We start from the raw sequence: 13,544 nt of genomic DNA, 5'->3' as shown, positions 1-13,544 counted from the left end.
TGGTGTTTCCAGCTAGTGAGCTGTGTTTGTGGTTTCCAGCTGGTGAGCTGTGCTTTCCTTTTGACTTTTTGCTTTATTTGACCAACGCCTGAGTTTTGTTTGTGTTTCTTTTATGGTGATAACGGCTTGTCCGTCTCTTTTAGTTGAATAACTTCAATAAAACTGTTTTATTTAACTGTTTTGCCTCCCTGACTCCTTTTTCTGACCCGGTCACTTTTGTTGCTTCCCCCTTAACGCCTAGACCCTCCCCCCCAGGGGAACGTAACACGTGATACTACCACATGCAGAAATAGCACATTTTAACCAGAAAATATCTGCTCTGTCATTGTGTACCAAAATGCATTCCTGATGAGCTGCTGAGAAGACAATCTCACGGTCCACCTTCCTGTCAGCTTTTCTCTCTTGTCATTTGGCAACTGGCTCCTGAATTCTCTCTTCCTCCTGCTCATTTTCTGTCCTTCACACGGGCTTGCTCTTTTTACGACCCCTTGTTTCTTTCCGCCTTTTTCGCCTTGGGTTTCTTGCTGTCTCTTCAGCTTCATGTTCACGTTCCAACCCAGACCACACACATGACCTTTCTGTCCTGAGAGCACTGTGCTTTCCCTGGCCTTTGACAGTGAAATGACACCCCCTCCCATATCTTAGCAGGAGATGCTGGCAGTTAATGTGGACATAACAAGAGAGGGATTTCAAACACTTGTGCGCTATCATCATCCAACCATTTCAACAGATATTATCAGGCAACTAGAACATAATTTGTGGTCATGCACAACTACACGCATCCGTGCACACACACAAACACACTCATAGCTTCTTTTTGTCCTTGAAAGACTTGTCTTAACATTTGTTAAGTTTAATAATAATGTCTGAAATGAGACCACATGAGTGTCTAGTGATTTCTTCAATAGTGGTAGCACAGTTGTTGATCATCTTTGGGAGAAGGTTTTGCCACCTCACATTTGAAGCTGAGATTGTTCTTAAGGAGAGTTTTCTTTAAATTACTTTAAATTACTGTAACATCAGTGTCTTACGTCCAGCTTCTGCTTTAATAACCAACCAATATTGTGAATTTGGAAAACAATTATCATTTAGTGTTGTTCTTTTCTAATTGTATATTAAGAACATGTCCACTTGTTCTCACTAGCATTGATTTTGGGTTATTAAAATTGAACACGGTTCTCTTGGAACTGTTGTAGTAAAACTTTTTGGGTATGCACACAGGGTATGTTCAATAACAGTGCAAGAGTTTGGATAATAATGTAGTAATGCAGTTCACTTTTGTTTTCTCTTCCACATAAGTTTAGCTAACCTGGGGATATTATTTACCACCCATCTGATCATTTCACCGCTTGATTTTTTTTTTCATTATCTCAGTTATTTTTAGCTGTTTGTTACATTCGCACAGCTTAAACTTTGTGAACTCTTGTTGATGTGAAATCCTACCTCCTCCCTTTCGAAAAAGCAAAACAAAGTCTGTGTTGAATATCACGAAGGCTGTTTTGTTTCCCCTGTACTTACTCTAAAATCAAATAAATCCCTAATATACAAAATAAGTAACATGCATACTTTAAAGTGTAACTGAAATTTGTGCATCATTTTGTGTCTTTTGGTGTTGAGATCATTTAAATCCTTCGTGTACGTGGTGTTTAATCACACGAATTTAAGTCTTTACTGTTTTCAAAATGCATTATTATAATAGAATGTTTCCTACGTCACACTTTGTTGTATAATAACTGTAAATCTTTGTTCTGCTAAGTTTGGACATTGGCTTTGCAACATTTCTTTTAAAAAATATCATGCCAGACTGCCTGCTTTTATTCCACACAAGCCTGACTCTGCAGACGTCTGAAAACAATACAGCCTTCTTAGGATGACTCTAAGGGCTCACAGTAATTCTCTGTTGCAATCATTATTCTAGCCACCTTTATTTCATTTTCCACCAACTTTATTAAAGCAGCAAAGAGCAGTGGTTGCCACAGATATTATTCCACAGCTCCATTTGCATAAAAAGCAACAGGGTGTCGTATGAGTCTCGGCAGAGCTCCCTTGCATATTTCTGATGAATAAAGTGTAGGTATGCAGATGGAACCCTGCAAGTAAATTACCCCTCTAGATGGACACAAGTGTTAATTAGATAGAGCTCAAATGAATTGCAGGATCACAGCATCACTTAGATATATAATTTGTATAGTGAACAACTGCTAGCTAGTTAGGCAGATAGCTCTGCAATATTCTGCATTTTTAAAGCCCTCTTGATATGTCAGAATATAAAGGAAACGTGCCATTTGATGGATCACTGCTCTCCTGCTCTCACCTCTGTCCTTGATCAAATGGAACTTTTGCTTAAAGGTGTCACTGTAATTAGCATCTCTGCAAGTGTGGGGAAAGGGACTGTGGAGGGTGTGGGTGGATGAATGCGTGTGCATGAATGTCAGATTTTTTTTTCCATAGCTTTCATATTATGAAGAGCAAATCACATTTCTAAAACGTGTAAGCAATCAGGGAAATTTAAAGTGAATTTCATAAAAACAAAAAGTTAAAGTATGGCCAAAGTACATTGGATATGTTGTACTGATGAATTTACTTTCTTTTTTACTCTGTGTACTCCAAATGTTACTTGATTACTTTAACTCCCTTTATAGATATGATGACAAAGTCCATTCCATGCATAGTATAAGCAAAAAAAACCCCATTGCGTACAATTTCAGTATCATAATTTGTGATGTCTTTATTAATATGTTAGGGAAGCTTACGATTGCGCTTTCACTCACTTCAAAACACATGCAAATGACCTTTTAATGATCCCAGGGATGGATAATAACAGGATGTAACTGGAAAAAAGTGTGTGAATAAGAAATTAGCAGGTAATAAACATGACACAGACGATAACTTATTCACTACAATATTTTAGGCGAATTGACTGAATGGTACTTGGAAAAAAAAAGCTTTGGCATTCCTGTTTTGTCAGTACAGAGCATCTAGGAGGATTAAGAGACTCAGAAATGCTACCTGAAATGTGACACAAACACGCAGTGATTTCCATCTGTGAGTTATGCGTCACTATGTACAATTGTCGAGAAGATCAAAAGACATCTCAACTATTCACACTGTGGCTGATTTCTCTTGACAGTTGACAAGTAACCCACCTCCTCCTTCTTCTCTGTTTTGTGTATTCTTTCTTTAAGTTTCTCCTTTCTTGAACTTTTCATATGTGAGGCATCTGAATAGATGCATTAACCACCGTAGAGTTAAATTCCTCCCCCTCCTTCTCGCCCGCCTGCCTTCACTGACAAACGTTTTCAAAATGAAAATTGGGAATCCTCTCCCTACTCTTCACATTCATTTTCACTTTTCCCTCACTGAACATCTACATCTTCGGGGAGAGGATAAAGGCATGCATGCAGGGAGATGAATGGTTTAATTTAGATTCAAATTTCATAAAGTGGGCTAATCGGAATAGCTGACAAAAGCTCTGTGACGAAGAAGTGATAACCTGCAGGCTGCTTCCTTATTGCAGGAGATGGGAGTGAAGTGCCGGGCTGGTTTACAGGTCTAATTGCATGACTCAGTGTAGGGAGTGGGAGACTGACATGGGAGGAAATATTCCTGTGGGATTTAACACTTTCCATGATAAGTCAGAACTCAGCATTCATTTTACTACTTTTACAAGTCAGTTTTTCACAGATAGACTCTCCTCATGTCTCCTTTTCTCACCTGTCTCCTTGTGGTCTGTGTTTGTTTGGACACTTAAAATTCATTGTCTTCTATGTGCAAGTGCAACTCTTTTGTTTTGTTTTTGTTGGTTGCGTTTGCTCATCAGTCTGCAACTTCAGTCTCGGTGTCACTTAAAATCCTAAATTTCAGTCTTACATCAAATTTTTACAATTGTGAATCCAATGTCGCTAAAGTAAAATTCCTGAGGATATGTCCGGTTACAGTGTGGTTATTTATGTTTCTGCAGGGATTTATATGGATGGAGATTAGTTGTTTATTTTTACATGACTGTTTCATTTACGTCAGCTCAAGTTCTGCAGTTCTAAAACAGGATTAACATTACTTGAGGATATAAAGAATCACATATTTCCCTTGTTCTTTGGATGAATGAATGGATGGATACTAGAGTAAAAACAGTTACAAAAAGCAGGGACATTTATTATATAAAACATCAACCAACAGAAGCTGAAATTGCCCTGGAGTAATACGTTTTTAAACTAACACTTCATCCTATGAGATGCATAACAGCAGACTGCAGTTTCCCTTGTTTTTTTTTTTTTTGTAATAAATTGGCCATTAAAGATAATGCATTTTTGTATATTCTGCAACCCATACAGGGTGGATGATGAATAACATGACAGTTTATTTAAAATAGCCTAGTAAATTAAAAAAAGACAGTTCTTGTTGCATGGAGAATACAATGAAGGGTGCTGAAACTGTCCTCAGTGATACATTGAAGAGAACTGTGGTACATAGCATCAAGGGGCTTAAGAGTATTGGCAGCAAATTAAAGTAAATTACATCTACATAGAGAAGGACTGGTGCAGTCTTTAACCCACAGTTCTTAAGCCCTGACACACAAACATAAATCTCATATTCATGCCATTTGGTGTTATTTCCTCTTCCTTTGGATATCATTATCTCCAAACTTCATTGTGACCGATAAATCGGCTTAAGAATTTTAGGGGAAAAAAGTCTTTGTTGAACCTGCCTGGCACTTGTCACATTGTTAAAGTAATCCAGGGATTGTTGTTTGTACAGCAGTGAGTACTTTGCAGTCAGGAACTGCTAATAGCTAATATGGCATTCTTTTAATGGTGCTTATTAAAAAACTCTCACTAGTTAGACTCAGTACTTAAAAGAATAGTAGCACCAAAGATGTCTCTGCTTCTGCTGGCTTTAATTATAACAAGAGTGGTTTCCCAAACACACCTACATGCCAGTGTTGGCATTTTCAGAATCATTTTTGTCTTTTTCTAATTTTCTGCTATTTTTTTTTTGACCCACCTACAAATATAAGAATGTCTACTAGACAATATTTAAATTACAGATTGGGGGGAAAAACAGGAAAAAGAGGTAATTGAAACTGGAGCAGTAATTATTACTCCAAAATTAGCAACGAGGGGACATTGTGCACTCCTTTTGGAGGGGGCACAGTGGGGTCCCAGGGGGTGGGGGTGTTACTCTGCCTTCTTATGTTAGCAGGTACCTGGCATTAACATATGGCTTGCTTTACTGTACACCAATGAGGTTGTTCATATGAAAGTGAAAAGTTCTCGTTCTTTCATAATATGAGATGAACTATGAAGAAATTTGACTAATTCAGTAACAAACATTTGCATTTCAGTTCACTTAAATTAAGTTCAGTTTCATTTATATAGCATGGAATCACAACAGTTGCCTAAAGGCAGTTGTTATATTAAGGTAAATGGAATATGTAGTATAATGACTTTTTTATATAATATGACTAAACAAATAAAGTAGACCAAGAAATTCTAAAGCTGCTGTATAGTAATCCCAAATATTGAAAGTCTGTGCAAAATTCTTCATTTTGCTTTATATTTACTGTTTCTATGATGTGATGATGGAAATAAAACATTCGTATGAAGATGACTTGTTAGCTGTTTTACTACTACTCTTTCAGAAATTAAAAAAATGTGATGATTGGTCAATAATTGGCTAAGACAGTTGGGTCAAGTGATGGTTTCTAAGTAATGGTTTAATTACCACCACCTCAAAGACATATGGTTTGATCATACCTAAGATCAAATAATTATTAATAGCATGACTTCTTTGAGCAGTCTTTTAAGAATGAGGTCTAACAGACATGTTGATGGTTTGGAAGTATCAAAATATCAAAGCTAACTCAGAAAGATCAGAAGCTTAAAGGGCCTGATTTACCTCTCGGTTCTTTTGTCAGGGTTTTTGGATCCCCCCCCCCTCCCCCCTTTTCCTACTGTGTCAAGTTCTCCTGTGTCCAGTCTTCCAGTTATTATTTTCCTGTATTGTTTTGGTAATCATGTATCTTCTGGGTCTTGCATTTAATTTTATTTCCTGTCATTGGCTTAATTAGTTTCACCTGTGCTTCATTTCCCCTGCTGTGTCTCATTCCTCCGATTAGCCCTCAGTCTGTTCAAGTGTGTGTTTATAGACTTGCTCTAGTCTTTTGGTCTTTGTCTGAATGCTTCCCTTGTGACTGCCTGCCATTTGGAGTTGGATTTTCTTTGTTGTTTTGCTTCATCCACTTTGTACTTTTAAAAAGACTTTTCTACAATCGTTAAAACGTGTATTTCTGCTATTTCTGTGACAAATATACAATATAAAATTGGTTTTCTGTTAAGTTGTCTGTTCTGTTATGACACATGAATGATTCATAGGTCAGCATTAACAAACAAGCAAACTAAATAAACTCCAAACACGTGTCTCTAAAAATGGTCAGGTAAACAGACTTGTCTAAGAGTTTAGGTGGAAAAAGTAGCCAGTGCCCAAAGAAAAACTATGAAAGACTTTCACAAATAGTTTCACAACTATTGCTCAATACCATTTGGAGAAAGTACAAGAATTCCTGGCTCACTGAACAAAAATGTAAAGACATTTGCACAGTACAGTACATTCTTGCAAAACGGGCAAAATCTTTTCCATAGCCTGAGTAAATTTAGCCTCACATCAAAAAAAGTAGAGAAATTAAAATGAGAAAATATGGCCGATAACGTCTATCACAGCGAATGTTTGCATTTCTAATTTACAGGGACGTAATTAACAGTCTGTGGATTATTTTCTCTAATGAAGGACGACTTTTATTTCCAATTATCCCCACAAAGTCACCTCGTGTTCTCCTGAGCTGCAATAATAACATAAGTTAGTGTATTTAGGATCCTGTAGGAATAATGGTTCATTTTATCAGCCTGACTGAGTACATTAGATAAGAGGCTAATGTGATCGTTTGAAGTTCTAGTGCAGGTTAACCGTGAACCATGCTTTAATATGAGCAATGGCTCCAGACTTTCCAGTGGCTCCACTTTAGAACCCAGATATACCAGTAGCTAGAAAAGTCTGTTTTGCAAGTCACTTGAGATATTTTTAGTTAAATTACACACTTTTCTTGTAATTAGCCCAAACTGTGTAGCTTGTCTCTTAGTTTACTCAGTTCACAGCTGTCTGTCTTTCATATTTCAGGGAATTGTGTACTTACAAGGAATACCTTATTGAAATACACAAAAGTTTTGTTAGAAAAAAAATCATATTGACAGCTGACAAAGACAAATTGCTCTACAAGCTTAATTATTCAGACCTCAGCTCTGAAATGACAAGCTTCCACAGTGGAAGCAGGCTGGCAAACAGAAGTGATCATGGGAAAATTTTGGTGATTTTCACTTTGACTTGATACTCAATACTAGTCAATTAAAAAAGGATGTCTTTCAAGCACCTTACAGGTTTCTATCTGTAACCTATATTTATCGGTTCTTCCCACCCCTTCTGCTATAGCCAAGATGGTAACTTTTATTGCATTGCATGAAGATACTTCACATCAGTTTGAACACACTTACATACTTACGTGGCAAGTGTCCATATGGAGGTGTGCAACTTTAAAAAGCAGTACCATAGGGTTTTCCAACATCCACAAATGGTTGAGTCGGAGCCAAACTTTGGAATAAAATCGCAGTAAAAAAAGCTGTTTTTCTTTTTCTTATTAGTGTCTTGTTTAATCTTCTGTTCCTCGATCCTACTTGCTTTTCTGACCCCGACAGCAGTGTGTTTTCTTCTAGCATGACAGCGATGGCTGTGCTATCATGCTATGAAAATGACTCCCAGCTTTCCTGACTTTATCATTAATACTAGAGCCCTTAATGTTGCTGATCTGGTATTTCGGTACACCATACTTGCTGTGGCTCAAGATGTTGTCGCACCTCTTTGTTTGTTTATGTGATTGTGCAGAAAATACATATATTTGGTACTTTGCACTGAGTTCTGTTAAGTTAGCAGATTTGTGATGCGGAGAAAAAATATTCTCCAAATTCTGGAGTACAATGAACATACAGTGAAGTTCTAAGTGTTTGTTATTCGGTGTTATAAGTACATTATTGATATTACTCTAATGCATAATACACAATATGCAACGTAAACTAATATATATGCCTTATTTGTACTTGTCCACCTGCATTCTTGTTACGTTCAGGTGTAGGGTGTACATTATATATAGGTGTGAGAATAATAATGATGGTGACTGATAGGTACATTTCATTTCCCTTACTTAATATGCAATATTTCTTGCCACTAAACTGTATTATGTTCTCCATATGTGAACTATTCTGGTGTAGAATTCTGTTTTCTCTTCTATGTGATGGTGACTGCAGTGTTTGTACCTTGGTTGTGACTACAGGAATAGCTATACCCCAAAAACTGTGCAGCCTTCCTGTCCAGCTTTGAAGTTGTGCGTCTTTGCAAAAACAAATAGTCCAGACTGTTTAATTATAGTAAATATCATTTGAACATGTTGGTTTCTTGTTTAGTTTTGCTGCACTCACCTCTAATGTCTCAATTTTATATTTTTCTCTTGTCTGTTGTCCACCAGAGCCAAGAAGAAGACCAAGCCCTTGAACCTTAAGATCCACAGCAGTGTGGGCAGCTGTGAGAACCTGCCCACACAGCGCTCACCCCTCCACACTGAACGATCTCTGCGATCCTTCTTCTTCCCCTCTTTCATCCCTTCTACACCACCTGTTCATGCCGAAACACCCTCTGCAAGTAAGTGAACATCTTTTTTTTTAAATATCGCACACTGATTTTTTAAAATGAAATTACATTTTTCTTAATACTTTGAACGTATCCCTTTCATAATCTACTCTACTGCTACTCTGATTATTTAGTTCTCTGGCAATGTTTCATTCCTGGGATGTTGCTCTGCTTTTAGTTGGGTCAAGTCTCAGTTGGTTCATCAGTTTTTTGTCACTATGCCTTGCCACCTGCAGAAACCACTTGCTTTAACTGCTCTTACTTAACTGCTGAAAGTAATTATTTTTGTTAAAAAATGCTTTAGTACAGCTCTGCTGGTAAATGCAATAAATAGACAATCAGGTCGTGACAATAATGACCGGAGGTTGTGTGTTGCTGCACACTGGCAGCCTTATTGGCTGATACATTAAGACATTCTGCGGAAGCCATTAGATTGAGGAGATGGGGATGGGGGAAATGCAGGGAAACAAAGTAATGGAAGTCTTGTCAATGAAACGGGTGATGAATGGATAACACTCAGTGTTCGGAATCCATGCAAAACTTCACTAACTGGTATAAGGGACAAAGCTGTGCATACTTGTTGGTTGAGGCATGACATGGAATAATCACACATTTAGAAAAAGAAAAAAAGGAGGTGAAAGGTGAAATTGATATATGTGAATTTAATGGCATAGTCTCAAATGCTAATGCATTTAGTATGGCAAAACGGGTACAGATGTCCAAGGTTTGGACCAAAACTATCAGTTATTTAATAACATAAAAAGGACGAAGCTTGTAAAAATCTCTGGTTTAAGGAGGTTCATACTTGATTTCTGATAGAAAATTATTACCGGTAATAAAATATTAATAAGTATGTTATAAGGAAAAACAGTGATGTATGAATTATTATTTCTAATTCAGATTTGTTTTTCCATTAGCTTAATAAGAGATGGAAAACCTGGTGCCTCCATTGTGAGTTATTTACAGATATTTTAAGCCAGAGATGCTGGCTTATACCCACAGATAATATATAAAAGATGCAGTGTTTCTTTTTAAGCAAATAAGTAATTATCTCACCATGTTGAAGAGTAGGTTTGTCCTGATGATGATTCTAGTCAACTCATCATGCTACCTGAGCAACAGATCTGCTCTCACAGCACATCCTTTTATGCAGCTGGAGAACATTAAAGTGAGCATGCTGTAAACGACTGTGAATACCCACAATAAAAGTATCTTTTTTCACACTGTGCAAATCAGAACTTGCAACGTGAGCTTTAAGCTTGACCAAATAAGAAGTGGTGGCTTCTGTGAGGTGAGCACGGTTTGTAAAAACACAACATAAATCGATCAGAGAATGGATTTACTGTTTTATTCTCATTGAAAATACTTCTATATGTCCCCTCCCGTATGTGTCGTGGGAGTGCGAACTGAAAAACCACCAAACTGCATCGTCCAAGTTAACACGGTCTGCTCTAGGCTATAGCACAAATAAACTTCTTACGTAGATAAAGAGTTTTGGAGTTGGAGGAAGTACACATTGCCTTTTTTTATCCTGTTGTACTAGAAAGCATTATTAGACACGGTGGGTATCACAGCTTGGTTTGGAAACCTGCCTTTATACCCGCAATCCAAAATAAGCGCTCTACTGTGGACAAGTTTGAAGGAGTCGTACAGCTTCATACACCCTTAAGGCTCTTTGGGAGGAGTCATTGAGCTTGCTCGCTCTGAAATATCACCTGTGATTTCTCACTTTAATGTGAGCTATTTCCTTGAGGCGTGCTTTGCAGTTTTCCTCAGTACAGCTGACTGTTAGAAAGACTGTTTGTGCCGGTGTCAATTACACTAAATGCTGAAGGGCAACATCCAAGTTCTGTTTTTATGTGGAACTTTATTTATTTATTTACAACTCGAGCACTGACTGCAAAAGAAAAAAAGGGAGTACGTCTATCTGTGTTAAATTAACTGTAAGCTTTTACAAAATCTGCTTAATCTATTTTATCATATTGATAACCAGGTGGAAAAATGTACTTGTTTGATAAAATAACAAACAAAATTTTACACAATAGCTGACACAATGACCGGCATGGCAAAATTGTGCTTAACGAAAAAAGACAGCGTGAATCATCAGATCACTATTTGCTCATTGTGTTTCATTATAAATAACAGAGCAGAGAAAAAACAATGTTTACAAAGTTGCCCAGAGGAATAGTAGTTCAGCAATCTGTTTGTGTGTGTGTGAACGCTTGTGTGAGCATTTGGGCAAGTATGCAACTGCCAGGTCAGCCAGGCTAAACATCCATCCCGTGTCTATGTTTGGGTTTATGGTATCACAGCCATCTCATACGTCAGGGCCCTCCAGCCAGCAGTGTTATTACTTATCTTGCAAGTCGTTTGAATCAAAACATGCGGAGGAGCTACGAGACTGGCTGAGGTAACCAGGACCAAACGCTGTCTGCCAGGGATGAGTCAGTGCCCAGTTGAAGCTGAGACGTCAGCAGTTTGTTTGGCTTTCCACCTTGAGAAGCTGGTTATGATTACAAATATAATTCCATTACAGTGGTGTATTTCGGCTCAGGCACTCCTTGGCACATTGTTAGGTTCTGGAGACAAGCTGCAGATAGTTTCTCATTTAATCTGCAGCTACTGGTTATTGTGTGTGTTGATCTTTATTCAATTTAAAATAATAAGTCTATTATTCTATCATATTATATCTATTAATCATCTGTCGCTTGCATTTTGACATTTCTACCATTCCTACTGGGTGATTCCAATCGATGCATCACATCTAAGGGAGGATATTTGTAAGCTGAGTTTTTAATGGAGCTATTTGAGTTAAAAAGCCCCAGTAAAAATAATACCATCATGCTATGCACTTCAAATGCACTGCACATGGTAAATCCACACTTGGCTGGGAAATTAAATGACTGTCCTAAATGTGATAAAATTGATTTATCTTACATGTACACGTTGGTGTATCGCATGCAGAACTGTGCAAAAATCTTCAGTCAGACCTAATTTCTTTATATTTTGCTTCCTAGGTGCTGGACTTTCCTTCTCATTTTTAGGAGGCCTTGAGCAATAGTTCTTCTGAAGGACCTTTTCTTCAGACATTGGCAGCTTTTTCATTTATTTTTAGTGTGGTCCTTGTACGTGTGCATTTTTAGAGAAATTTGTTTGAACTTAATTTTAGGATTTGTTTTTGTTTCCTAGCAGCCTGTCACAAAAGCACATAATAAACACATAATATGCTCTAGTTTCTTCAGTTGAATCTCGGAAAAATGCCAAAGATAACACAGTTTTTTTGCACAAAAAGGTTGATTCCCAAAGAACTATTAGAAAAAATCGTGGCATCTCAGTATAGCATGTGGTATGTCCTTAACCGCCTAGGACCTGGTGTCCACATATGTGGACATCACATTTTGGGTTATTTAGACCAAAATACTGAATTTTGCTCTACAAGGGCCTGATATCCACTTACGAGGACATTATACTGCTACTGTTCTATCAAAATTTTAAATGAATATCCTCATATGTGGCTCTTATTTTTCTTAGAAACAAAAATCAGGTTAAAAAAAATCTGGTAATTCTTTGTTTTTACACTCATCGGGCCCCAATCAGCCCAAATATCAAAGAAAAATTTAAAATGCATGCTGTGGAAGAGTTCGGGTCTTAGGAGGTTAAAACACTTTTGGAAACTGACTAAGTGGAGGATAAAGAAGAAGTAAGAGGCCTAAAACATGATCTAGAGTAAATATACAGTATCTAAAAGTCACATAATAAAAAAAGGCAAAAATCTAGCAAGGAGGGAGTATAATAGTGTGAGTCTACCACCATCGGTTGAGGCTCTGTAATGGTTTGTGCCTGAATTTCAGCCAGTGGTGCTGAGATCTCATCAAAGTTTATGGGACTATAAACACAGAAAAGTACCATCATATTTTCTCCTGCCATGCAATAACATCTGGAAAGCATCTGATTGGCAGCGGCTTCATTTTTTTTAGCATGACAAGGATCCCAAACAGACTGCCAATACAGTAATAGCATACCTAGTCAGACAAACACACAATGGAACACTATCAGTCATGGACTGGCCTCCTCACAGCCTGGACATCAACACTGAAGCAATGTGGGATCACCTTGACAGAGAACAGAACAAAAGGCAGCCAACATGCAAAGAATAGCTTTGTAGAAGCCTGGAGAACTAGTCCCGAAGACGACTTAAAGAAATTACAAACCGGCTTACCTAAGAGAGTTCAGGCTTTGTTGAAGAATTAAATAATGACATTCAAGCTTTTTTTAATTGTGCAAACTGTTTTTGCCTTATATACTGTATTTATATTTATGTAAAACATAAAGAAATGAGGGATGGCTTGATACTGCACAGTACTCTAAGAGGAGCTATTTTGACTCATCAGAGCATGAATATGGCAGGTGAAATGTTTTTTTTTTAAAGCAGTCGGGTTTTAGTAACTGAGTCAGAAAGCAATGCCAACATGGTCATTATTAGGACTCTGGAATTGGCTCACCTAAATGGAAGGCACTCATCATTTATAGTATTAATCACAGCTGTGCTTTTCATGCTATGGTATGCCAAAATGTCTGCTGTGAAAAAGCTCTATTAGCGCATAAACTCCTTTAACCTCACATTATCGCCAGGATAGCTGAACTGCCAACATAACAAACAGCTGTGAAAGTGTAATGTTGCTTCTTTGGACCCGGAGAACACAGTGTAAGTGTGATTGCTGGTTTAAAGAACTTTATTTTTTTTATCTTGTTGCAGAAAGTTTTCCTGATGGGGAAAAAAAAAAGATAAAAGTCTGCTTTATTTTTCATTTGAAGTT

The 13,544-nt window shown here is 37.5% G+C and overlaps 1 protein-coding gene across 3 annotated transcripts in view; it reads left to right on the top strand.

The window, feature by feature from the left end:
* The window catches only part of ksr2 (kinase suppressor of ras 2), a 112,662-nt gene that overhangs the window by 51,342 nt on the left and 47,776 nt on the right, over positions 1–13,544 (top strand). For all 3 annotated transcript variants that reach the window (XM_026187933.2, XM_026187932.2, XM_026187934.2), the window contains one exon: positions 8,567–8,739. In XM_026187933.2, the coding sequence (XP_026043718.2) occupies positions 8,567–8,739 (173 nt within the window). The remainder of the gene's footprint in view (positions 1–8,566; positions 8,740–13,544) is intronic.

This window comes from Astatotilapia calliptera, chromosome 12 (genome assembly GCF_964374335.1).
Source record: "Astatotilapia calliptera chromosome 12, fAstCal68.1, whole genome shotgun sequence".
NCBI classification, from domain to species: Eukaryota; Metazoa; Chordata; class Actinopteri; order Cichliformes; family Cichlidae; genus Astatotilapia; species Astatotilapia calliptera.
Note: the sequence above shows the minus strand (reverse complement) of the source record. Positions and strands in the feature narration are given on the sequence as shown.